The following is a 25480-nucleotide window of genomic DNA, read 5'->3' as shown; positions in this document are numbered from 1 at the left end:
CCCCCCCTGCACCCTCCCCGAGCGGTTTAGAGATATGAGGAGTTCAGGACATCTATCGACCTTTTTTCTTTAGTCTGTGCAGGAAAAGTGAAAGCTCACTTCAACAGTCCTGCTGACAAAGCGTACTCAGGAAAGAACTGATGAAGGACACATCAGACCCTCTTTTGCTAAGGAGTTGAAGGGGAAGGCTAGGATACCATTTGTTTTTAACTGTTTACGTTGCATCCTATTCAAACACAAGAAGCTCCAGCTTCTAAAGTTAACTGCCTAGAAGTCCATGTGACATCATTTCCTGCAGTTGGAGTGACCTGGGCCCAGACTGGAACACACAATTCAGCACTACAACACTGTGCATTATCTGTGGGCACAAATATGGTACTTTTCCAAGTTATACTGAAACATTTCTACATAAAAGAGTTGAGAATAATTTCAGCCTTTTTGTCTGTATGGTAAAGTTACTAAAATGATAATAATAATTCTTTACATAAAAATTCACTTTACAGATTACAGAATTCTTTCATGGACAATTATTGCTGGGTTTTTAAAAAAAAATGGTATAATTAAGGAAAAATATCAGTAAATGACATTTAGCTATTAACATATACCCTCCTATTGTAGGTAAGAAAAGGGTGAGGTGAAAGCGTTTTTCTATTAAAATTGAAGTCAGGTTCTTGAAGCTCTAACTGTTCCTGATTATCAATAAAAAACAAAAAAAGTCGATGCTTTTTAAATTAAAAATGAGGTGCTGCTACTTATGACTTGATCAGTCGTAAAATGCCTTTCCCATCCTTCCCAGTGGTCCTGGGCCCATTTAAATTGCTTTTAAATTTTAGACCTGCAGCTCATATGGATCATACCGAATGCCAGGTGTTGGTGAAGAAAAACAACTAGAACCAGAAAAAGAAAGCTAATCATGTGTTGAGGCCATCTAATGTGAAAAATACAGTAGTACCCTTATCTCTCTTCCTGGTTTTGGTGGCAGAGGTTAAGAAAGCTCAGGCCACACAATGGCCATTGAACTTGTTCCCACCAAAGGAATCAGAAGGCTAATGTGTCAAGGTCATCTTTAAAAGTATCCCCCTGGGCCACACTGGCGTGGATAACCACCAAAATCTCCCCGCAGCGCAATATGGTCTCTCAAGACCTAACCTCTACTGGTGAGATCAATAACCATTAGAGACTAGATTTTTGAGAAATGAGTTATATCACAATGAATCTGACCAAACTGCAATTAATCCACTGCTTTTCCTTAGGGATGGCTAAAAATAGCAGCTGCATGCGTGTATGAGTAGACCCATTACCCAGCTGCCATGAGATGCTCTGAGGATTCTGCAGACCTGACATGCCACCACTTTGAAGCCCTAGTCGTTGGAGGCAGGATGGGCCCACATGAATCACAGGTGAGCGTTCTCACCGAGTCTTGCTGGCAATGGATCTGTGCCTCACATAGCAAAGAAGGCGCTGCAAGAGAACTCAGCCGAGCAGGCACCATCCAGCCTGACTCAGAATATGCCAAAAGCTCCTTCCGAGTGACATTTCCTGTAGGGCAGTGGCTCTCAACCTTGGCCGCATGATAGAATCACCTAGGGAACCTAAACTATTTCTGTGGCCAGGCCTCCAGCCCAGGCTAATTAAAAGCATCTCTAGATGTGTGGGTGCTTGCACTGGTATTTATGAAAGCTCTCCAGATGGTTCTAATGTGCGGCCAAGGGGAGAAGCGCTACTGCAGGGTGATTCTAACAATAGGTGGGCTTGAGCCCAGCTGGTGAGGGGCTGCAGTAGAGGAACCTGCAAAACACCACTTGCTTAGGGAAGTCAGCGTTCCTCACGTTCCTGAACCATAGCTGACAAGTGCTTTACTTGTCTGGGAGCATTTGAGTCAATCTGATAAGTCGGGGGTACCAGGAGTGCTGTTTGGGTTGCTTGCCTTTGATTTTTCTGCCTAAAAGAGGCACAATGATATTCACTCAACACTTACTTTGTGAAAGCCAGGAATCTGGTAACAAAACAAAGCAAACAAAATACCCAAGTGAAATGTCATTCATTTCAGGGGTGATTCCATGGAGGGAGGGGCAGGGCACATACTCCCATCAACATCCCAGTGTAACATCCACTGGGTGGGTAGGATAGAGAAGAATTATAACTGTTGTAAATATTACAGAACTGCCACAAGTTCAGTAATTGGTTCTGCAGGTTTTGAAACAAAAAGCTTATACTGCAAGAATGTAAACGTCATGAAAGGAAGTGATCCTTACCACGTCCAAGTTACCTGTGGCCCTCTCCTCTGGCATTTTATACTCTCTCCCTGTGCTTGAGGATTTCACAGAGAAGCACCAGGTGGGCAATGGTGAGTGAGGGGAGATGCTATCACTGGGGGACAGTGGGTTTTTAGAGAAGACTTTCCAGACTCAGATAACAATCGGCTAGAAATTCATCCACTGAACCCCAAGTGTCGGATTCACGTTGTAGGTCTCCATCTCCTGACTTTGAGTCACTATATTTGGAGGCTGATATTCACAGATGAAACTATGATTTATTAGACTGCTTAAGGTATAAATCTCACTCCCAATGTTAACATGTTTTAAGAACTAACTTACCTGCTTAGGACACAGGAAGCAGAGTTGATAGAAATAAAGGATATAAAAAATACTTACTGGTTCTCTCTTTTCTTCTTAAATGGGTCCATGAGACGCAGTGTGTCTCTGATGACGGCCACTTTCACTTCTTCATCGACAAGGCTGGGGACATGCTCAAACACCCCTGGAGAGAGCTTGAAGGGTAAGGATTCCATGTTACGGTGGAGAGAGTGCTTCAGCGCCAACTGACCACCAGCACAAGCCCCAGTGGTTGTACTGTTAGAATTCTCTAAAGGCTCCCTTTATTCTACCTGAAAAATGTCAGTTTCCTTTTACAAATCAACAAAATACACGAAGGGGAAAAATAGCACTATGTGTTTCTCATTATCAAAATGATACGTGCTCGTTGTAGAAAAATTGGAAAGATGGCAGAGAGGAAGAAGATTAAAAGAATCCATATAATCCCCACAAAACCCGGTATTAATAGTTGGCGTATTTCCTTCCAGTCTTTTTTATGCATTCTTAAGTGGCGGTGGGAACGGGGAGGAGAAAAAGATAACCACTGTTAAATGTACTATTTATCTTAGTGATTCAGGCATGTCGACATGGCTAAATCATATTCGTAGAATTTCAATTAGTTCATCTCCTGAGGCTAACTAATTAGTTCATGTCAAAACTGATGGAAAGGCTCAGCTGCTTCTACATTTGCAGATCTTAAGAAGTGGAGAATGGCATGCTGGGAAGTTACCATAGGTCGGGTGGATCTTATATTAATAGACGATGTTCAGAGCTCAACAAAACTGAAATCATGTAGGCTTGAACAGAACTTTGCTGGGCAAATCTGAGAATGTCGAATCTCATTTAGCCAAGGGAGCAACAGGAGAGTGGGAACATTCAGTTGGATGGTAATACATTCAATGAGATACTCAAAATACTCACTTCTTGCTCGTGTTCGATTCTCATGCTGGGGTTTGCATTTACTTCAAGTAGTATAGGCTTCAGATTTTTCATGAGAAGAATGTCAAAGCCTAAAATCTGGGGCAGTATAAACATAATTCAGAATTACTCCCTTTAGCTACAGTGTCTTTGCAGGAATCGAGTATGGTATTAGGGGAATCAGGGTGAAAATTAATTGCAACCCCACTCCCAGCCTGGGCCTTGACCCTGGCTCCTCTCAGCCACAGGCCCTCTGGATGTACTTGTCAGACCAAATGGACAGCAGAAAATTTTATGGGGGCCTCGTAATGGGTTGAGGTCCCATGGTTCACTTCACCACCATCGGTGTCGTCCGAAGTGCGGTGGTGAGATGATGACCTCTTTCTTCTTTAACAGGTTTTTTATTATGTTAAGGATCAGTAGTAGTCCATCAAGTTCTCCCTCTCCTTCTGTTCTCCTCTATTAAGTTGCTTCTTAGCTAGATCTCTACAAAACCCAAGGCTATCTTTCTCAACCTCGGGTATATAACAGCGTCACTTCAGGCCCCCTTTCAAAACCACTGCTCGTCCCCAGCCCACACCTATGAGTCAGAAACTTCCAGAGTGGAACGCAGGCAAATGTATTGTCCATAACAAATCCCCTGGGTCGTTCTGATATACCCTCCTACCTAAGAGGAAGGGAATATTTATTAGGCGCCCACTAGGCACCAATTATGATAAAAGGCACCAATTATTCAGAATCTCGTTTAATCCTCAAGACAGCCTATTTGAAGTAGGGATCATGGTCTCCATTTCACAGAACCAGAAACTGAGTCTCGGAGAGGCCAGTGGATTTCCTGAGACTGCCCCTCTAGTAAATGACAGAGCTGGACTTCCCACCCAAGCAGAACGGGCTACATAGTTTGTGGGAGCCAGTGCAAGATGAAAATGCAGGGTCTGTTGTTCAGAAAGTATTAACAATTTCATGATGGTGAAACAGAGCATTAAACCAAGCGCGGAGGCCTTTGGAGTGTGGGACCTTGAGTGCACCGCCCACACGCCCATGCAGCCAGCCTGCATCCAAGGCTAAGTCCAGCATCATTTGCCAGCCGCCTGCTCTTGAATCTGGCAGGCTGCTACCTCAGGTGAGGCTTTGCCTTCTGGCCTCTTTCAGTTCCTCACAGGCCCCATGATCAGGGTAAGCCACCCTGTGCACCTCCCTGCCTCTGCTTGAAACAACCCTTTATCGAGATAACATCTCCTCACCCTTGAGACTGCGGGTACTAATTGGATTCAGACGGACTATAAGGACACCAGATTCTTGGGAGGACTCTCATTATGTCTCTAGGAGGTGATAAGGTAGAAAGCTCCTAATGTGAGTGATATAAACCCAAAGTTCCCCAAACGAATGTGGAGAATAAAGGAAAGAAAAAAGATATAGCTGCATCTCCTCCTCTGTGGACTCAAGAAGAAAAGATGAGGGAAAATCCATTTACTTGTCTATACAGAATATGCACTAGTTAAATGATAATTATTAAACTGTAGCTTCATCCTTATTAACGAAATCAGAGCCCGAATGACCATTTCGGGGGGGTAATTCAAGGTGAGGTTATTCTTCAGTAAAGGGCCGTAAGGAGGAGAAGTTGGGAAAAGTCATCCTCACTCTATTTTTCTTTCCCTGGTCATAAGAAGAAAGGAATGGAAATGCAGTGGAAAATGTTACATGTATTATAGATCCGCTTAATAATATATGACAAGTGGATATGAGTGATGAGGCCTTTAAGAGACTCTGGTGACATCATCAGTCTAACTTCAGACCTGGCCTGAGACACGTGATGCTGATGAGGCTACAGAGGATGGAGGGCTGCAGTTTATCATCCTGAGTCATCGACGCTTACTTTTCGCTACATTAGAAGTTTGGACTTGTACTTTCTCATCCTGGGAGACTCTTCTCAGCTCAGTGCACAGTGGTTTTATGCATTCACAGCTATAGGGAAGCTGGAGAAGGGGAGTGGCAAAACCTCGTCAGCCACAGGGACCTGCACACAGCAGTAGCATATTTTCCAGAACCTAAACTTTGGTGCAGGTAGTTGAATGTGTTGGGTCTTGTACAGGAATGCTTTGGAGCCAGATTTGGGCTTCAATCCCAGCTTGGTCTCTCACACTAGCTGGACGGTTCTAAGCCTCAGTCTCCTCATCTATAAAATGGGAATAGGAATAGTACTCACTTTAGTTCATTCATTCATAAAATACTGACTGCCTCCTATGTCCCAGAAACTATTCTAGCTTCTGGAAATAAAGGAGTGGACTGGACAAAGTCCCTGCCCTTATGGAGCTTACACTCTAGGCGGGGAGACAGGAGCAAATAAAGTTAATGTGATGTAAAATATCTTGCACAGTACCTGACGCATAGTAAGTATTTAATGAAAGTCATCTTTATATTTTTTCACAAGTTCAAGGAAAGAGGAACTTTTTTCAAAAGTTCAATGAAATGTGGAGCACCAATGGATCTCAAGAAGCAGAATCACAGAACCAGGAGGAGGGTTGATATTATCCTAAGATCCCAGAATGTCAGAGCTGGTGGAAAATCAGGAATTTATTTGGTTCAGAGTTTTTCAAAATGAGGTTCTTTTTTGGGAAGCACTGGGGAGGCCGGATCATACCAACTTTTACCTTTTTTTTTTTTTTTCCGTACGCGGGCCTCTCACTGTTGTGGCCTCTCCCGTTGCGGAGCACAGGCTCCGGATGCGCAGGCTCAGCGGCCATGGCTCACGGGCCCAGCCGCTCCGCGGCATATGGGATCCTCCCAGACCGGGGCACGAACCCGTATCCCCTGCATCGGCAGGCGGACTCTCAACCACTGCGCCACCAGGGAGGCCCACTTTTACCTTTTTTTACATCCTGGGGGTCCCAGGGGAAAAACATATATATTTTTTAAAACTACTAATTTAGTCTAGCACCCAATTTGCAGACTAGAAACCTGCAGCTTAGAAATGGGAAAACCTCTCTCCAGTTTGGTGGCAGAGTAGGAAATGTCAAATGGAGAAAGAGAACTTTTCAATTATGTGATACTGTCCACCCCTCCAAGTAATTCAGTCAGCAATTATGTGTTGCTACTTGAGGGATGCCCTGGGGATTTAAAGATATCTGTCCTTCATCCCTTACCTCTAGAGGCTTCCAAAGCAAGTTGGGGAGAAAAGGGCCCTGAGCCATTAATTGTAAACTCATGCAAAGGCTCCAAACTACATTTCAGTGAGAGGGGATTCCCTCCTGAGCAGAACTACACATCCATCTGCATCCAGAGTATTCCCAACTGGGAGGTCCCAGACTCCTCAAATTCAACATATCCAAACTCATTATCTGTGGTCAGCAGCTTCTAAGATGCTCCCAATGATACCATCTCCTGGTATTCGTACCCTTATGTAATCCCCTCTCTGAGTGTGGGCTGCACTTAGTGACTTGTTTCTAACAAACAAAATAGGGCAGAAATGATGGCCTATCACTTCCAGTATTAGGTTATGAAAAGACTGTGGCTTGCATCTTGGGGTGCATTCTCTTACTCTCTCATTTGTTCACTCTGAGGGAAGCCAGCTGCCATGTTGTAACCTGTTCTATGGAGAGGCTGAGATGGCAAGGAACTGATGTCCCAGCCAACAGCCATGTGAGTGAGCTGGGGAGGGGATCTTTCCCCAGTAGCCTTGACATGACTGCAGTCTGGACAACATGTTAACTGTAGCCTGTGAGGGACTTTGTGCCAGCAGCAGTCAGCCAACATTTCTCCTTCCTCCTTTACATCTAGCTGCTCACCAACTCTGTATATTCTACCTTCTAAAGAGATTTCTAGATCTGGCCCATCCCTTGTTGCTCCTAGTCTAGATCAAGCCTGCACCATCTTTCACCTGGACTACTTTAATACCTTCCCCATTAGTTTCCCTGCTCTCAAACTCGCCCCTCTAATTTACCTGGCACAAGGGGATGCCAGAGTAATTTTTATAAAAGGCAAATAAAATATTAGCACTCATCTGCCTAAAAATCCCTGCTTACAGAAGGAAGTCCAAGTTCCAGAACATGTCCTGCAAATTCCTCTATGACCAGAGCCTGTCTCAGACTCTAGCTTTATTTTCTCGCACTCACTGCTGCACATCTTGGGTTCTAACTGTGCTAAACTACTCCTAGCTCTAGGATGCTTTACTGCTCTCTGCCTTTGTGCTCTTCTACTTGAAAGACTTTATTTATCAAATATTTACTGAGCACCTACCAAACCCTAGGTACTATTCTAGGCACTGGGGATCAAACAGCAAATAAGACAAGGTATGTTTTCACTCCTGCCCTCTTAGAGCTTACATTCTAGGAGAGAGACCACAAGCAAGTGAATAATTAAAACAAGGTAAGAACATAGAGTGTGATACAGTGGATGGAGGGGAGAGTTTGGTGGTCAGGGAAGGCCTTTCTAAGAAGGTGACATTTGTCATCCCATTTTCTTCTGGTTTGCACAGTTTCTGATGAGAACTTTTGGGCTATTCTTTGTTCCTCTGAACATAATTTGTCTCTCTAGCTGCTTTTAAGATTTTCTTATCATCACTGATTTGATTATGATAAGCCTTGGTGTGTGTGTGCACACGTTTGTGTGTGTGGCCATTTCTTCAGATAGTCTCCTGTATCTTCCTTGTCTCTTCTGCTCAGGGAACTCCAATTACACATACGTTAGACCATCGATATTGTACCATAGGTAACTCAGGGTCTGTTCATTTATTTTTCCTGTCACTTTGCTCTCTCTGTTTCATTTTGAATAAATTCTATTGCTATGTCTTCAAGTTCACAGATCATTTCTTCTACAGAATCTAATCTGCTATTAATCCTGTCCAGTGAAATTTTCATTACAGATATTTTCTTCCATTTGGTTCCTAGAAGTTCCATTTGGTTCTTTTTTAATAGCTCCATTTCTCTCTACATTAAGCTCATATTTTCCTTTAAAGTTTTGTACATAGTTGTAATAGCTGTTTTAACATCTTCTTCCTACTAGTTTCATTATTTCTAATATTTGTGGGTCTGTTTCCATTGATTTTCTCTTTAGGTATGGGTTACCTTTTCCTGCCTTGTGGAATATCTAGAGGGTTTTTATTGGAAGCTGGACATTTAATACTCAGTGTCTGGATTTTGCCTTCTTTTAAAAAGTGCTAGGTTTTTAGACAGTCAATTATTTGCAGATTATTTTGATACCTTCAAGGCCTATTATTCAAGCTTTACTAGGTTGGGCCTAGAGTAACTTTCATTCCAGGGAAGCTTCAGTCCATTAAGGCAGAACTTCTCTGGAGTCTACATTGAATGCATCCAGTAACCACCAAGCACTCTCCACACTGACTCTTTGGAGCTTGAACATCTCCCTGCTCTGTGTGAGCTCTGGAAGTAGTTCAGCTTCTCAGTTCCCTGGTCATTCTCTGCTCAGCTTTGTGGATTAACCCTCCACATATGAATGGCCCAGCACTTGGCAAAGATGCACAGGGATCCCACGCAGGTTCCTGGAGCTCTTTTCCTGGTTGGGTCCCTACCTTTCAGAATTCTGCCCACAGAATCCTAACCACCTTGGCATTCCTGAACTTTGATCTCCATTTCCTCAATTCACTGACATCACAAGGCTCTGTTTAGGTGCCCCCCTTGCCCATCTTCTGGAGATTGCCTCCAGACAGAAAGCTGAGGCAACCATAGACACATCTTGGCTTTTCCCCCCTTTTCCTCGGGGATCACAATGCATAGCTATGTGTTGTCCAAAATCTGAAAACACTTATTTCATGTATTTTGTGTGGTATTCTAGTTGTTTTCTAAAGAAGGCTAAGTCCAGTCTTTGTTACTCCATCATGACCAGAAGCAAAAGACTTGGCAGGTGACGTATGAACAGGGACTGAATGAAGTGAGCAAATAAGTTATTTGAAGAGCTGAGGAAGAGCCTTCCAGGCAGGAGGAATGGCAAGAACAAAGGCCACTTCTGACAAACAGCAAGAGGGAGACAGGAGATGAGGTCAGATAGAATGACAGGGGACATATCATGCAGCATCTTGTAGGCCATGGTAAGAAGCCAGGATTTTAAGTGCAATGAGAAAGCCACTGGAGAGTTTACACAGGGAAGTAATTTGATCTGACATGTTTTAAAAGAGTCACTTTGGCTACAGTGAGAAAAATAGGCTACAAGCAGCAAGGGTGGGAAAAGGAACACCAATTAGGAGGCTACTGCAGTGATACAAGTACAAGGTGATGGCTGCCTAGACTGGGATGGAAGCAGGGGAGTTGGTTAGAAGTGGTTACATGTAGGATGCATTTTAAAGTATATCTGCAAGAGTTGCTTATGGATTAAATGTGGGAAGGAGGAGAAAAGAAGAAATATTAAAACTGGGGGGCGGGGTTTAGTCTGAGTAACTGAATGCTATTCCTTTACTGAAATAGGAAAGACAGTGGGAGAGTAAGTTTGGAAGGGAAATCAAGAGTTTGATTTTGGACATGTCAAGTGGGAGATGCCCACCAGAAATCCAAGTAGAAAATTAAAGCGGGCAATTGGATAGACCAGTGTGGAACTCCAGCAGAAGTCAAGACAGGAGATACAAATATAGGAGTGACCAGCACATAGCTGGTACTTAAAGCCATGGGGCTAGAAGAGATCATTTAGGAAGCGATCGTAGACAAGAGGAGAGGAGCTGGGTTTGCCCTCACTGGCAGGTGCAGAAGGGGCTGAGAAGCAGCAGCCAGTGAGATAGGAGGGAAACCAGGAGGGTGTGGTGTCGCTCACTTTTTTCTGCTTGGCAAATTCTTCTCCATGCCTTAAGCTCCAGCTTGAGCATCTCCTCTCTGGGAAGCCTTCCTTGACTGGGTTAACCGGCAAAGTTAAGTGCTCCCTTTTCTGTGCTCTCCCTGCATCCTGTACGTGCCCCCTTATAGCATTTATTACTCCCACGTGGCAGTCTCCCCACTACACTGTGCACCTCTTAGGGACAGACTGCCTCTTACCCAGAACCACATGTCCCACAGCTAGCTCAGGGCTCGTCTCAGTGGGTGACCAGCAGATGTGTCTAGAAGAAGAAAGAAGCTTAAATGTCAGAAGTGGTCAAGGAAGGCTTGACAGAGAAGGTGGGATTTGAGCAGCACCTTGTCAGCATTGAATTTCAAAAAGGAGGGAGAAGAGCAGAGAGCATGGCAGAGGCCAAGACAGAACCAACAGGCAGAACTGGGGGAAACACAAGTGATGTCCAGGAGACAGGAATCAGCTTTGTTCGGCAGGTTCGCGGGGCTCAGGGAGGACGGGGAAGCGAAGCTGGGGCCAGGCTGGGAGGCAACCGGTGCCAGGACTTGTTTCTCAAACTGTGGTCCTTGGAACACCGGCGTTCCATTAAGTTGGAAATGTGACTATTTCATGGTTTCCCCGTAAGTTCAAGGCACTTCTTCACAGACCAGTTTGAGAACGATTGTTGTTACAGATAACAAACAATGTAATAATCATATCATTCATTAAGGGATTCCTACCTGCTGGGTACTGTTCCACACAGCTTTCTCTCATTCAGTCTCACAACAACTGTGAGGTCGGTCCAAATACAATATTATCTCTATTTGCAGATAAGGAAACTGAGGCAGAGAAAGGGTAACTTGCCAAGCTCTCCAGCTAGAGTTGCTGGAAGGAGGAGCTGGGGTTAGCTCAAGCCCAGGGCATCCGAGAACAAAACCCCAGCCGGTGCGTGAGCACCAGGCTGTTCCTTTGCCTCCTTCCCGTGGGGTGTCTGGGGCTGACGGGGAGGGAGGAGGTCAAAAGAGCAAAGAAGGAAAAGGAGAAGCACCTCAGCCTTTAGGGAAGGTACCTCCTCCCGACACTGGAGGGAAAGGATTGCGGCCAAGGAGAGAGGTGGACCCGGAGCTAGAGGAAGATAGAAACCGAGCGATGAAATTGGGAAAGAATGTCCGCGAAAGCTGAGCTAGAAACCTTTCCTCTGTGTGTGCATTTCTGCCACATGAATCATCTACACCCAGATGGACCTGGCTCTCTAAGCCAGGGTCACAGAGCTGCCCTCAAAAAGACTGACAGGGGAATATCTTGCTGGGGCTGCCTGGGCAATGACAGGGGGACAGGCCAGAATGACAGGGCAGCCATGTTCCTAGGCAACAGATTACAGGAAACCTGCCCACAGCCTGGCTGCGCCAGCCCCTGCTCTAGGCCATCACGATTTCCCAAGTAGTTATTGCGGCTGTGATTGGAAAGGGGTCACGGTCACATGTTTAAGATAAATGTAATTTTCTTGGCTTTGAGTGTATGTCCGGGAATGCTACAATATGGGCCAGGCCCAGGCTACAAGCAAAACGGGCATCCATGACAAAGAAATAATTCATTATGTATGCACAGAACATTAGAGTTTACAAAGCGCTTCATCATCTTTATCTTGTGTGAGTCACACAACAACTCTGTGAGGTAGGTGAGGAAACTGAAGCACAGAGAAGTTAAGTGACTAATATAAAATCACACAGCAAGGCAATGGCAGACCATACGTTGTCCCTAAATCTTTGGGTTCCAAGTTAGTTCAGGTGCTTGAGATCCAAACTAACAAGTGTTTTAACAAGTGATAAGACTAAAGGAAGCAAGAGAGGAATCCAAGGAGAAAAAGATACTACTTTCTCAATCACTATGAATCTGAAATATATGATAAAACAGATTTTAAACATCTAATGCTTTATACCTTCGCCTTCATTACTTCACACTCCTCCAAAGAAGGCAGGTAGGGAAGTGAGTGTCGGGGATTCACAGAGAAAGAAACAGAGGCTCAGGGTGGTGAAGAAACGTGCCCAAGGTCCCACCGCTGGGAAGAGGACGAGATCCTCCTGGAGGGTTACTTCCGGCCCTGTGCTCCTCTCCTGACCCCAGGCCTGGCAGCACTTAGTGTGGTCAAGCAGTGGAAAACGGTCACAGGGTTGTGGTTCCATTTGCTAGACGTGATCCGTTTGGCTCCCTCCCTGTCTGCCCACCAGTTGGTCCGCTGGCTCCACCCCATGGCCGCCGCATGCCTCCTGTCCACAGCAAGACAAGCAGCAAAACCACCGCCCTGGCCCTCCACCCTGCACCCTCGCTGTGCCAGGGCTCTGTGGCTTGGCCACGCATGCCGGCCCACATGATACTCCTGGAATAGCTGTCACTGTCGAACAGATGTGACCACACAGTCCCCCGGGATGACCCCTGGATGCCTCCAAGTTGCAACTCTCTCCTTCGCCCTAACCTTCTGATGGCTCAAGCCAGGGCTTGTTTTCTCTGGTCCTGCCTCTAAGCTCTGCCCACTTCCCCTTTCTAAGGCCCTAAGCCACCTACCTGATGGCTGAGCTAGACATCCTGCCTGGGAACGAGAACCTGGAGCCGAGTGCCTAAGGACAGATCTCTGGATGACAATTAGCCCTTCCTGGAACTGATCACTGCCTGAATTCCCCCTGCAAAGGCTTCTGCCAGCCTGCCTGAAAATCCCGCTGACAGGTGTCCAGCCACCCGGCTCACCTCTCTGGATCTGGGGCTGCACCTTGGGACCAGCCTCCTCTTCTGCTGCGGAAGGAACACCCCGCCCATCAGAGACGCTGCCCCACTGCCTGCCCTCCCTTCCACGCTACCCGTTCCTCTCCTGCCACAGTCTTAGGTAAAGGACTGGAAACAACTCAAATGTTCATTGACAGAAGAACTGATGAACACAGCATGCGTATTTACAATGGAAGTCCCAGCAGTACAGATGAAACAGCACCAACGACCCACCTCAACGCAGAGCGGAAAAGAAAGTTGCAGAAGACTATGGCCTTGACCGTAGTCTTTCTATAAAGCTCCAAAACAAGCAAAGCAAAGCAATGTACTGCTTAGGGATACATTCACATATAATAAAAGGATTTTTTTAAGCAAGGAAATGATAAACATAAAATTCGGGACCATGATTACCTCGGGGTGAGAAACGGGATGCGGGAGGAGCACAGTAATTGGGGATCTTGGGTTGGGAGGTGGGCTGGGGATGATGATTTGGTGGTTTTGCTTTGTAGCTTACATACATGTTCCATGTATTCTTTCTTATACACTAACTGCTACAAAATAACTTTAAAGATTGGATGGAGAGGGTCCCAGAGGTGTTCCTTCGTACCATCTGTTCCCTATTCCGATTTATCTGGTGGCAGGAAACTGTGTGCCTACCAAGCCCCTGGACTCCGAGTCCCCCGCCGCCACCTTCATGGCCAAAGGATCTGGAAGAACGCGCCACCCCCGTTCCCGTCTCCTCCCCGACCGCGCACTGGCTTTGCCCTCTACCATCACCCCGTCCCGTCACCCCATGGGTCAGTAAGTGCAATGGACACTTTCCGTTCGGGTCTGACGCGACATCTCAGCAGCGTTTGCCGTGGCTGACCCCCGCGTGCTTCTTCTCCAAGCAGCTAGGCTGCTTCCTCCCCTGACATCCCTTCTATGGCTCAAGCCACTTCTTCTTGGCCCCCTTTGCTGCCCCCCTTCCCCCTGCCTGTCCCTTACTTGAATGGCAGTGCTCATGGGGGTCTTCCTGGCCTCTTCTCTCCCTGTAGCCGCTCAGGGCTCAGTGACCATCTGAACGCTGATGTTCCCAATCTCTCTCCTGCCCAGATCTCTCTCTCCCAAACTCCAGGCCCAGATGCCCAATGTCCACCCAACCTCCCCACCTGGATGTCACGCAGGTCCTTCAAAGGCAAGTTCAAGTCCAACTCCTGACACCCTGCCACTACAAGCTGGTCCCCCGTCAGTGGCTTCTCTCCATCCACCCAAGCGCCTAAGCCTGGGAGTTGGTCTGGGTTCTCCCCACACAGTCCCCCCACCGCCACCATCTCTCCACTGTCCCCCAGCCCCAGCCAATCACCAAGTCTGGCCATTCTACCTCTTCAGTGGCTCTCAAATCTCTTCTCTCCAACTCCACCAAGCCCTTCCCAATCCAAGCCAGCATCCTCTCTTGCTCGTAGGAAAGCAGTCGGCTCACCAGTTCCCCCCTCCACCCCGCTCCCAGTCTCCCCACAATCCACTCTCCACCCTGCGGCCAGTTTGTTCTTTGCAACACACAAACCTGAGTGCATCGGTGCCGGTGCCGGGCTAGCACCCTCCTGTGGCCCCTCCTGCCCGTAGCTTTCCAGGACATACATCCTACCTATCTCTCCCACCTTATCTTCCTCAACTCCCTCCACAACTCTGCATCAAGCCCCACCCTCCAGCCATACTCACCTCTAGGGCTGCAAACATCTCTCCCCTAGGACGCTTTGTCTCCCCAGCCCTATCCAGCCTCGCCTGCTCCATCTAACTCTTACTCCAGGTTCTTAACTGCTGCTACTTCTGGGAAGTCTTCCCAGCCACCCTCATTCCTGCTCAGAAAATGTTAGATGGTCCCCCAATCTCACGGCGCCCGGTACACTTCCTACTCTATTTTAGCACCTGTGACACTTTATACTAATTGCTTTTTCACTTATTTGTCTCCCACGACAGCAGACTCTCTGCATCAGCCAGCAGGGACCTGACTTACTGCCTTGAACAGTGCCTGGCCCCTACTAAGCAGGTGGTAAAAATTGCTAGAAGAAAGAATGAACAAATGAACGGGAGGCACTGCGTTTTCCATACATCTCGTTTGACTCTTACAAGCATCCTTTAAGGGAGGTACTCCTGGTCCCATTTTACAGGTAGGAAAATGGAAGTAACTTGCTCCAAGTTACACAGCCAGCAAACAGAAAGCAGGAAGTTGGACCCTGGTTTCACACCAAAGCCCATGGCAGCAACAACCCCTCCAACCCTCTGGCCGTCCCACCCCATCCCTCATCCCACACGAGGCCAGGGAGCCCTCCAAAGGCCCCATCAAGGTCAAGAATTCAGGCTGGGAACTGGCGATGGTTACCTGGAAGCACGTGGGCCCCGGCCTCCCTGCGGGGATATCCGACTGGTAGAACACCCTGAGCTCTGGAGTCAGGGCAATGACAGTCTTAATCACCAAGGAGATGATATCAGACCAGACCTTCTTGATGTCAACACCCTTGGAAGACAACCTACAAAGAATGCTAGAAAAAGTCCTTTTGCTGCCTGTGCAAGTACTGTCCGAATGGACAAAGTTACCACTATGGATGTTCAGTGAATAGTTGGTCAAATGCATAAAGATGTGGTGCAGGTTTCTGGGGTGAGGCTCCTGGTAGGGCTCTGTACAAAACCGCGAGAGTCCGTCTTTGGCTATATAAATCTCTAAGGGCTCTAAGGACTTTAGTAGGACATACAGACGGATATCAAACTTGAGCTTGTCGATAAGGAGAGGTTTGCAGATGTACTCCTGGACCACCGCCGGCCTGCTCTGGAGGGTCCCTGCCAGGCGGATGTCACTGGGGTCTTTAATGAGGTAGATTCCGTCACCCTGACAACCACTATCAGGTTTCACAATAAAAGTGGGCTTCCAGGAGGGGTCCCCATCTTTCACCATTCGAACCTGGGGGGAGAAAAAGGATGGTTAGCACTGTATTCTTGTCCTCTCTGGTCCCTCGAGACACACACAGCAGGACCTCGTCAAATGTTTGGTGAATGAGTGAAAAAAACAGGCCCCACCTATGTGAGGACTCACTCAGCACCTACCAGGGAGGTAAAAGCTGTACTAGGCACGGAGACGGTGACCTTAAAACTGCCCCCGATCTTGTCCCCCACAGTCCAGCGGATTTTCAGTCACAGGACCTGGGTTTGAATGCCAGGTCTTTGCCAGTTATTAGCTCTAACCCTGAGTGAGTCATTTAACTGATGACAGCATAGTGATGGTGATGATGATAGTCTAGCATTATCTATGATGCCCGCCGTGTGTGGCGACTACATGAGGTGCTTTACATAAGTCATTTCATCTAACCCTCCCAGAACATACGCTTGTTCTCTTTTCATGGTACAGGAAACCGAGACGGTACCGTACTTGTGAAGAGCACAGGCCTGGGAGTCAGACTGCCTGGGCTCATATCCTGGCCCGTCTACTTACTGTGTGACCTTGGGCAAGTTACTTATCTGTGCCTTCCTCATCGGTAAAATAGGAGAAAGATTGTTCTGAGGATTAAATGAGATAATAAATGCAAAGGGCGAAGCCCACAGAACCTGACACATGAAAGGCAGCCATAAAGCCTGGCTAGTGCTTTTTTTATTTTATTATTTTATTTTTTTGCGGTACGCGGGCCTCTCACTGTTGTGGACTCTCCCGTTGCGGAGCACAGGCTCCGGACGCGCAGGCTCAGCGGCCATGGCTCACGGGCCCAGCCGCTCCGCGGCATGTGGGATCCTCCCAGACTGGGGCACGAACCCGTGTCCCCTGCATCGGCAGGTGGACTCTCAACCACTGCGCCACCAGGAAAGCCCCCCCTAGTGCTATTTTTAAAGATGAAGTAACTTGCTGGTAGACTAAGGGGCACAACTGGGATTGGAATCTAGATGGAGGGCTCTGAAGTGCTTGCACCCTCCTCTGTACTTCCATGTCTCAGTTTCCTCGTTCTAAAAATGGGGATATAAAAACCTTTCCTCCCTGGGTCATTATAAAGAGGAAATAACTGAAATGTGCACAGGGCGGAACACAACACGACTCAGAAGGGCTGCACGGGAGCTGTTAGTTTACCATCTATATCTCTCATTAAGTTCATCGTGACTCAGCCAATCCTTTAATCTGTTGAGATCTTTTGAAACTGGATTCTGTCATCCTAAGACTTGCTCTCCTCCTAGCTCCAGGTCAGCAGGACACCCACATAATTATCCTGGGCACTTGACCAGTGCAGTTAGTCTGGATCTGTGGGTCTGCATCACTCAACACACACCCAGTTGCCCCGGACGCTTGTCCTGGGGGACAAGCTGGAGGAAATTTAAAGGTGAATTTGAAAGAGGGAGCGGCTCTCTCTGCAGCTTCTGGTATGAAAGAGCCCCTGAACAAGCTTTCCTTCCTTTCTGAACCCTAACTCAGTGCAGGGCCGGCTTGCCCCAGAGCTGGACTCGACCACATACGCACCTTTGCTGCATAAGCCCAACCCAGGACAACTGTGTTCTGGGTTTTACTTATCTCTCTGACCAGCCTATATTTCTCAGTGAAGCTTTTGCCAATTCCTTGGGCACTATCAGTTACTCCGGACTTGTAAAAGATCTTTAACACGGAGAAACACTTAAAGCTTTAATAATGGTCCACACCAATTGTTTCCCCTTGTCAGCAGGATTCGAGAATGGAACTTCACAGGAGATCAATGCCAGGGTCCTCCACGGAGCCTTCTTTGCGACAATGACCTTGATGCTCATGTAGTTATTTAATATTCATCCGAAGCATTCATACATTTGGCCCTTTACAATAAATATAAACATACTGGAGGAATGGCAGTTATGGACCAGGAAGTAAAAAATGTCAAGTTTGCACTAATGGGTAATTTTTCCCTCTGGAAAGCTTTTGCTATGCTGAAGATACTAACAGTTCAATATATTATTGGCTGCAATATTTTCTCCTTTGAATTCGGTACATATGCCTTAAATAAATTAAACTACATGGTCAATAGTCTCTGTCATTCATTGCATTACTGAATATTTTTTCTGCTGTTGGCCAGACTGGAGCCATACAAATCAAAGTTATTAATACTAATAGAATCATTGAATTTTTAGAACTGGAAGGATCCTCAGAGATCAATGGCATCTAATCCTCTCATAATTCAAACAGGGAAGCTGAGGCTCAGAGAGGTGACGTAACTTGCCTTGGGTTCCCTAACTGGCTAGTGGGAAGGTTAGGATGAGAACTGAAGTCTTTTAACCTCACGGCAGGTCCTCTGTGCCATCTTTACCTCTGCTAAGGTAAAATTAAAGGTTTCTTTCCCTGAATACTATAGGAAAGATTCTCTTAATATAGCAGACAGTATCTGAGCTCTGGCCGCACTCTGAACAGTTTGGTCCCAGAGCATGGCCTTCTTGGAACTGTAACTGTAGATCCTGAGTTTGCCAGGTCTGCCTTAATTCCAGATCTTCTGTCTGGGTTCCTGGCTTGGTCTACTACAGGCACCATTTATGGGAAAGCTTCATAGCTGTTCTGCATGTGGTTCCCAAAGCCACCAGACCCTTCAGCAACTTCTATTTTCAAAAGAGAAAAAAAAATTCCAGAATTCACATTCACGTTCCTCTGAGGTTTTACTCAAGGGTGACCCCTCCTCATGGGCCAGAATCTAAAGATAGTCTATATAACTAGGCCCCCAGCCCCAGAAATTCTGATTTTCTAGATCTGGGATGAGACCTGGGCATGTGTATTTGGGAAAAAGCATGACAGGTAATTCTGGTGTTCACTCCGTTTAAGAATTGCTGGACTGGGCTTCCCTGGTGGCACAGTGGTTGAGAGTCCGTCTGCCGATGCAGGGGACGGGTTCGTGCCCCGGTCCGGGAAGATCCCACATGCCGTGGACCAGCTGGGCCTGTGAGCCATGGCTGCTGAGCCTGCATGTCCGGAGCCTGTGCTCCGCGACGCGAGAGGCCACAACAGTGAGAGGTCTGCATACTGCAAAAAAAAAAAAAAAAAAAAAAAAAAAAAAAAGAATTGCTGGACTAACGTGAATTAAATAAAAATACAATCTGGGCCCAACACATTGAATGAAGTTTTACGCATTAATGTTAGCCTGAATGTGAGGAAGACTTGCAATTGGGTTACAGCTGAGGGTATCGCCAGTTTCACCCAAACATACTCTTGGATGTGAAATTCATCATCTTGTAACTGTATGCACGGATAGCTGAGAGAGATGCAAAAAGGATGCAGTGATCTGATTGCCAGGCACTCATCGGCCCTGTTGAAAATTTTTATGTCTTTTACTGCCCCCTAGTGGATATTTAAGAAATGTGACTGGGAAAGACCCCCATTCAAAGTTCGATTCTTCTTAGCAGTAGGATACTCTATTAAGATGTTAAAATATGATATTTGTCTCTGCCTGACTTATATGTGGAATCTCAAAAAAAGCTACAAATGAACTTATCTACAAAATAGAAATGAGTTACAGATGTAGAAAACAAACTTATGGTTACCAGGGGGTAAGGGGGCGGGGAGGGATAAACTGGGAGATTGGGATTGACATATACACACTACTATATATAAAATAGATAACTAATAAGGATCTACTGTATAGCACAGGGAACTCTACTCAATACTCTGTAATGACCTCTATGGGGAAAGAATCTAAAAAAAGAGTTGAGATATAGATAGATAGATAGATAGATGTAACTGATTCACTTCGCTGTACACCTGAAACTAACACAACATTGTAAATCAGCTATACTCCAACAAACTTTTTTTTAAAAGAAGATGTTAAAATAGTCTTAAGGAAGCACCACCACAAAAAGTTCCCTCTGTATTACTGTTAAGGTAAGCTCATACTTTGAATGAACTCATCTCCAAAATGCCATGGTTGGCCAAGGTTACACTGAGTTCTTATGCTGTCTGTCCCTTAAATGTATTTCAAGCGTTCTCCCTAATACACAGATTGGCCTACCTGTTAAAATTCTCTCTCAGTCTGTATAAAACTTTTAAAATCATGGGCAACATGAGTATAAAATCCTGTAAGTATATACCACATAAAATTAGCAACTCTTATATTCTTCATTGTGTGTTTTTTTGTATTTTCCAAACTTACCATTAGGAAAAAAAATACAAGTGGCAACAGTAGGTAGCAGCAAGTATCTCTAATTATATTTTCATAAGGAATAGCTTTTGGCGAACAAATATTTGAAAGCCCATGTTCATTGCAGCATTACTGACAACAGCCAAAAGGTGGGAGAAACCCAAATGTCAATTGACAGATGAATGGATAAACAAGATGTGGTACATACATACAACTGAGTATCATTCAGCTATAAACAGGAAGGAAATTCTGATATACACTACAATGAAACTTGAAGACATTACGCTAAGTGGAAGAAGCTATCACACAAAAGGACAAATACTATATGTTTCCACTTGTATGAGGTACCTACAGTAGACAAATTCATAGAGACAGAAAGTGGAATGGTCGTTACCAAAGACTGGGAGTAGGGAGGAATGGGGAGTGAGTGTGTGATGGGTAGAGCTTCAGTCTGGGAAGATGGAAAAAGTTCCGGAGATGGGTGACGGTTATGGTTGTACAACAATATGAATATATTTAATACTACTGAACTGTACACTTAAAAATGGTAAAGATGGTAAATTTTACGTTATGCATATTTTACCACTTTAAGTTGTTTAAAAATTTAATTAAAAAAAGAAAAGAAATAGCTTTTGGTGAGTTAGAAAGAATACTGAAGTGAAAACCAGAAAATCTGGATTCTAGTCCCAATTTAGTCAGGTAATTTCTGACTGTGTGACTGTGAGAAAGTCACCTAACCTCCTGGGCTTTGTTGTACCCACCTATACAATAAAGGGGGTCACACTGAGGTCCCTGGCTTCTGCCAGCAAACAGGTTCTGGACAATGATTTATCTTGACATCACCACAGTGGAAGGCTGTGTTACGAACACGCAAGTGACATTGATCAGCAGAGGGCTGATACTGGGCCTCTGTGATCAGCACATTGGGATGCACATTGGTATTCATGAGGCCCTTGAGGAAGTCAGCTGGGCATCTGGGAGAAGCAAGCTAACATATTTCAGGAGAGAAATTCAGCCACCGAATACCAAGCCACAAAACATTATTAGCAGTGGGCGGCGGGGGGGGGGGGGGCGCGTGTAAGAGGACAATTGCTGAAGAAATACCATGTCTGCAATACCAGGGAAGTCAAAGCCAGTTAGAGCAGTCCTCTGTCATGAGGGTGGTTTTGCATCCAATCTTAGCAACTGAGACCCTTGGTGTCACGGGCACTGGGAGCAGATCTTCGGCAAAAGCAAGCCTCTGGTAGACAAGCAGAAGTCACAAAGTACATGCTGGACAGGGGGCAGGGAGCAGCCCCTTCCAGCCTCAGCCAAGGCAGCCTCGCACCTGGTGGAGGCAAATTCCTACTCCCAGTGTGCCAGGCGATTTCTGAGGCAGGCGAGAAGGAGGCGCTCTACAGTCAGGTTTCCGAGGGCCAGGCAGGAAGGGTCAGGGTGGGAGATAGACAGGTGAGGCGGGGAGGAAGAACAGGTAACGTGCTGCCAGGGTGCGGTTTTGCGAAGGCAGGAGAGAGCCACGTACGTTCGGATGGCTGGAGAGCAGCCAGCGAGTGGAGTGGGAAGCGCCCTGGAAATCCCACTCGGGAGATTTACAGGGGCCAGATCACCACAGCAAAAACCACAACATTAGCACACACCAACGGGGACTTCTTATGGGTCAGGTGCTGTTTGAAGTATTATCTCATTTAACCCTCTGCAAGTCTATTTTACAGATAAGGAGACAGAGGCCCAGAGAGGTTAAGTAACTTGCCAAAGGTCACACAGCCTAAAGGACTTGGGACCAGGTTTTGAACGCAGGCAGTCAGTTTCCTGAGCCCATGTCTAGAATGAACGCGGGATGTGTGTGAAGTAGGGCAATGGAAGAAGATCAAGCTTGGGGAGGAGGCAGGGCCTGATAGGAAGGGTCTTGAGTATCGTTTTAGGGGAGTTTGGACAATGGCCCGAAGTGATGGTGAGCCCCTGAAGCGTTCTGAGAACTTAATTACACAATCTGACGTGTTCCGGAGAAACATCCCTCTGGCTGGACTGGAGTGGGTAGACATGGTGGGCAGAGAGGACGAGCCTGAATGGACGCCGGCAGGCGGGGTTAGGAGGAAGGAGAGAGGTCTGGCGTGGTCAGGCCCCCGGATGATGGAGGAAGCCTCTGTGATGGACCAGGTTACACAGGGAAAGTACGGAGAGGGAGAGATGAACCTGGGAACGCAAGGCGGGAACGGGCAGAAAAGATTCCCAGACACCTTGTGTTTGTACTTGATCTGTAGGCAACTAGTGGATTTTCAACCACTGGGTGACATGGCACCCATATCACTCTGACGTCCGTGAGGAGGATGGCTTGGCAGGGAGGAGACTAGTTGCAGGAAGATACAGGGCCATCCAAGGCCCGAGGGCCTGAGCTGGGCAGTGGCGCCAGGGCTGGGATGCGGAAATGGTACAGAGGTGGATTCGGGGGCAGCTGGTGGCTGGATGGAGGTGAAGGGGAAAGAGAGGGTTGTCAGCAGGGTGGGGGGATGGTATCATTTACAGATTTAGGGGACACAGGAAGAGGAGCGGGTCTGGGGTTGCGGGGAGGGGGGAAATGAGCAGCTCACCTCATTGACTACTAATTGAGCACCTGTAGCCACAAAGCCAGGTTAGGATTTTACGTCACCTCCTCCCTCAAGCCGCTCACTGTTTATCGGAACGGGACTGTGTGGTCCAATCTCTCATATAGATGGTTAATGCTGATACGGCGACTCTCCCCGTATTAGCAAAAATAACAACTGCTGTCTGGCAGGCCCGAGACTCCGAGATTAAACTCAGACAGGGAATACGGTGAACTGAAGGAAGAGTATCCAAAGAAACCCCTCAGGCCAGTGGTTAGTAGGGGAGCTATGGGCCCCATGGGAGTAACTATCACGGCACCTGTCAAACACGCCCCCACTCCCTGGCTTTCCAAGAGGTCCAATTAAGAAAACCTAAATGGTAAAACAAAACAAACAACAACAACCAGAAAAGCCTGTTTGTTTTATCACTGATGAGCGTCCTGGATTTACTTGAACAGTTTAAAAGAAATCACGTTAATTAGGCCCAAGGAAGTACAGCTGATCATTCATGCGCAACTCCCCAGCCGCGTGGTTTAAAAGGCCCTCCTTCCTTGGCCAGCCGCAGCTCAGGTGCATCTCAGCAGCCTCATTTCCTGCCCCTCCCGCCCACCCCTCTGCACGCCTCTAAGCCTTGCCCTCCCCCGCCTCCCTCCCTCTTCTTTGCCCGCAGGGCTCTGACTCAGCACCAAAGGCCCAGCTCAAAGATTCCCACTGAGAATCCTTTCCTAGCCCATAACCCTCCAGAAAGGCCCCTCGAGCCTGTCGTCTGTGCTCCCATGGCTGTGACATCTTAACCCGTCCATGGCAAACATCCCCATCACACTGTAATGTGACTGCGTGTGTGTCTTTAGGTCTATAGCTACGGTGTATTATAGTTGCATCTTTAAGTATATTGTGGGAGCTAAGAACACGGACTCTGCCTGCAGTGCTCCGAAGCCCAGCGCTGCTGCCCCTTACTAGCTGTGGAACCCTCGACAGTTTTCTGACCTCTCTGTGCCTCCGTTTGCTCAGCTGGAAAATGGGAGTAAGAGCAGTGCCTCTGCCGTGGGGTTGTTGTGAGGATTACACGAGTTAAAGAATGTGACTTGCCAGGGCTAACATATGGTGGGCTATTACTAGTATTCATTGTTATTATCTCTCTCCCATTTGACTATGAGCTCCTTGACGATAAAGACCAAGCCTTATTTTACTCACTATTCCCAGAAAAGCGGGTGCTCAGTAAACATTTTCTGAAATGAATTTATTAGGAAGCTTGATTACTATGGCATTTATGAACCCCAGGGACATTAGTTAGTACACACCTAACTAAGGATTGCCAGATAAATGAACTTCTCCTGTAGAAACAAAATTATCTTAATGAGAAAGAGGAAAGGGAAAAATGACCATCTGTAGAACCCATGTTCTGTGTTCTATGCTTTACAGCCATGAGCTACTGCATCTTCACAACAACCCTGCAAGGAAATAGAGGCTCAGAGAGGTGGAGTCCCAGGGCCGACGTCACACAGCTAACAAGCATAAAGTTATCATTTGAAACCAAGTTGGTCAGAGTCTAAAGTCTGAGATCTTTCCGTGACAACCGTGTTGTTTGGGAAAACTCCAAGCAGTTGAACTTCTGTTTAATAGGTAGAATGAGGAAAGAGAGAGTTGTGGGAAAGCAAAGTGACAGGCCAGCTGACAGGGCTCAACTCGCCTTTGCTGGGGCCCCCAGGGTTAGAAGAGGGCTTCTCTACAGCCCCAGAGCTGCCTTGTGCCTTCACACCCAGCCCGCACGCCAGGAACCATCACACACACACACACACACACACACACACAACTTTACAAACAAACTGGAGACTTGCCCAGGGCCACACTGCTAGTGGCAGAGGCAGTCCTAAAACATAAAATCTCCAGATTTCCAACCCAAAGTTCTTTCTACACGAATGGATTCGGCATCTGAAGAGGTCTTTCGAAGAGTCCTTGGGAGTAAGTCCTCTCTCGAAGTAACATCACATTTATTTGGTGTTATAATAAATTTCACTGCTTTCCAGAGAAATCACCTTACTTAATCCTCGAATCTCCATTCTGGGGCAAATGAGGAAACTGAGGCGCAGAGTGTAAAGTCAGAAGCCTGCAGTCACCCAGCTAGAAGGCAGAATCGAAGCAGCAGCCCTGGGCTCACCTGTCCTTTCTTTTGAAGATGGCCTCCGATTTACTTGGAAGGCAGACACGGCGTCACTGGGCTGCTAGGGAGGCCGGCGCTTCTGATGAGGAGAGAGGAGCCTCTCCACCAGCTTTGCCCCAAACCCAGCCTGTTGTCAACGTCAAGTAATGGATCCCACTTTCAGTGAACAGCAGCTTTATGTGGGCCATAATCTATCCATCATTAGTGAGCAATCAGAAAGCCACTCTGGATAGAACACACCTGGGACTATAAAACCTGCTTCCTAGGAAGGAACCCGTCATTTCATGAAACTGCCCATTTTCCTCTCAGGTCTGCTCTCAACACCGACCCCTTATTGCTGGAGCTGAGTGGGGAGAGTGGGAACACGAAGACAGCTGGCTCACTGCCTGGCCTCCCCCACCCACTCCCCAACTCCCCCTCATTCCGGAACACGTGGGCTCCAACCAGGTCGGCTGAGGACGAGCCTGAAGCTGCAGCCTACGGGCCTTGGGGATCCCTGAGCGCACGGGGGCCCCCAGGCTGCAGCTGCCCTTTACCTCCACCAGGTCCCTGTGCTTGAGTATCTGTGGGGGGCAGCAGAGCCGGGGCAAGGGGTTCCAATCTCCTAGACACCGCCTAGCTGGA

At 47.0% G+C, this 25480-nt stretch overlaps 1 protein-coding gene across 2 annotated transcripts in view; it reads right to left on the bottom strand.

Annotated features, from left to right (window-relative positions):
• TTLL11 (tubulin tyrosine ligase like 11) overlaps positions 1 to 25480 on the bottom strand; it is a 249861-nt gene that overhangs the window by 136714 nt on the left and 87667 nt on the right. For both annotated transcript variants that reach the window (XM_082625340.1, XM_082625341.1), the window contains exons 4-6: positions 15379 to 15954; positions 3516 to 3611; positions 2655 to 2770 (exon numbers count right to left, since the gene is read on the bottom strand). In XM_082625340.1, the coding sequence (XP_082481466.1) occupies positions 2655 to 2770; positions 3516 to 3611; positions 15379 to 15954 (788 nt within the window). The remainder of the gene's footprint in view (positions 1 to 2654; positions 2771 to 3515; positions 3612 to 15378; positions 15955 to 25480) is intronic.

This window comes from Mesoplodon mirus, assembly GCF_964341445.2.
Source record: "Mesoplodon mirus genome assembly, chromosome: 1".
NCBI lineage: Eukaryota > Metazoa > Chordata > Mammalia > Artiodactyla > Ziphiidae > Mesoplodon > Mesoplodon mirus.
Note: the sequence above shows the minus strand (reverse complement) of the source record. Positions and strands in the feature narration are given on the sequence as shown.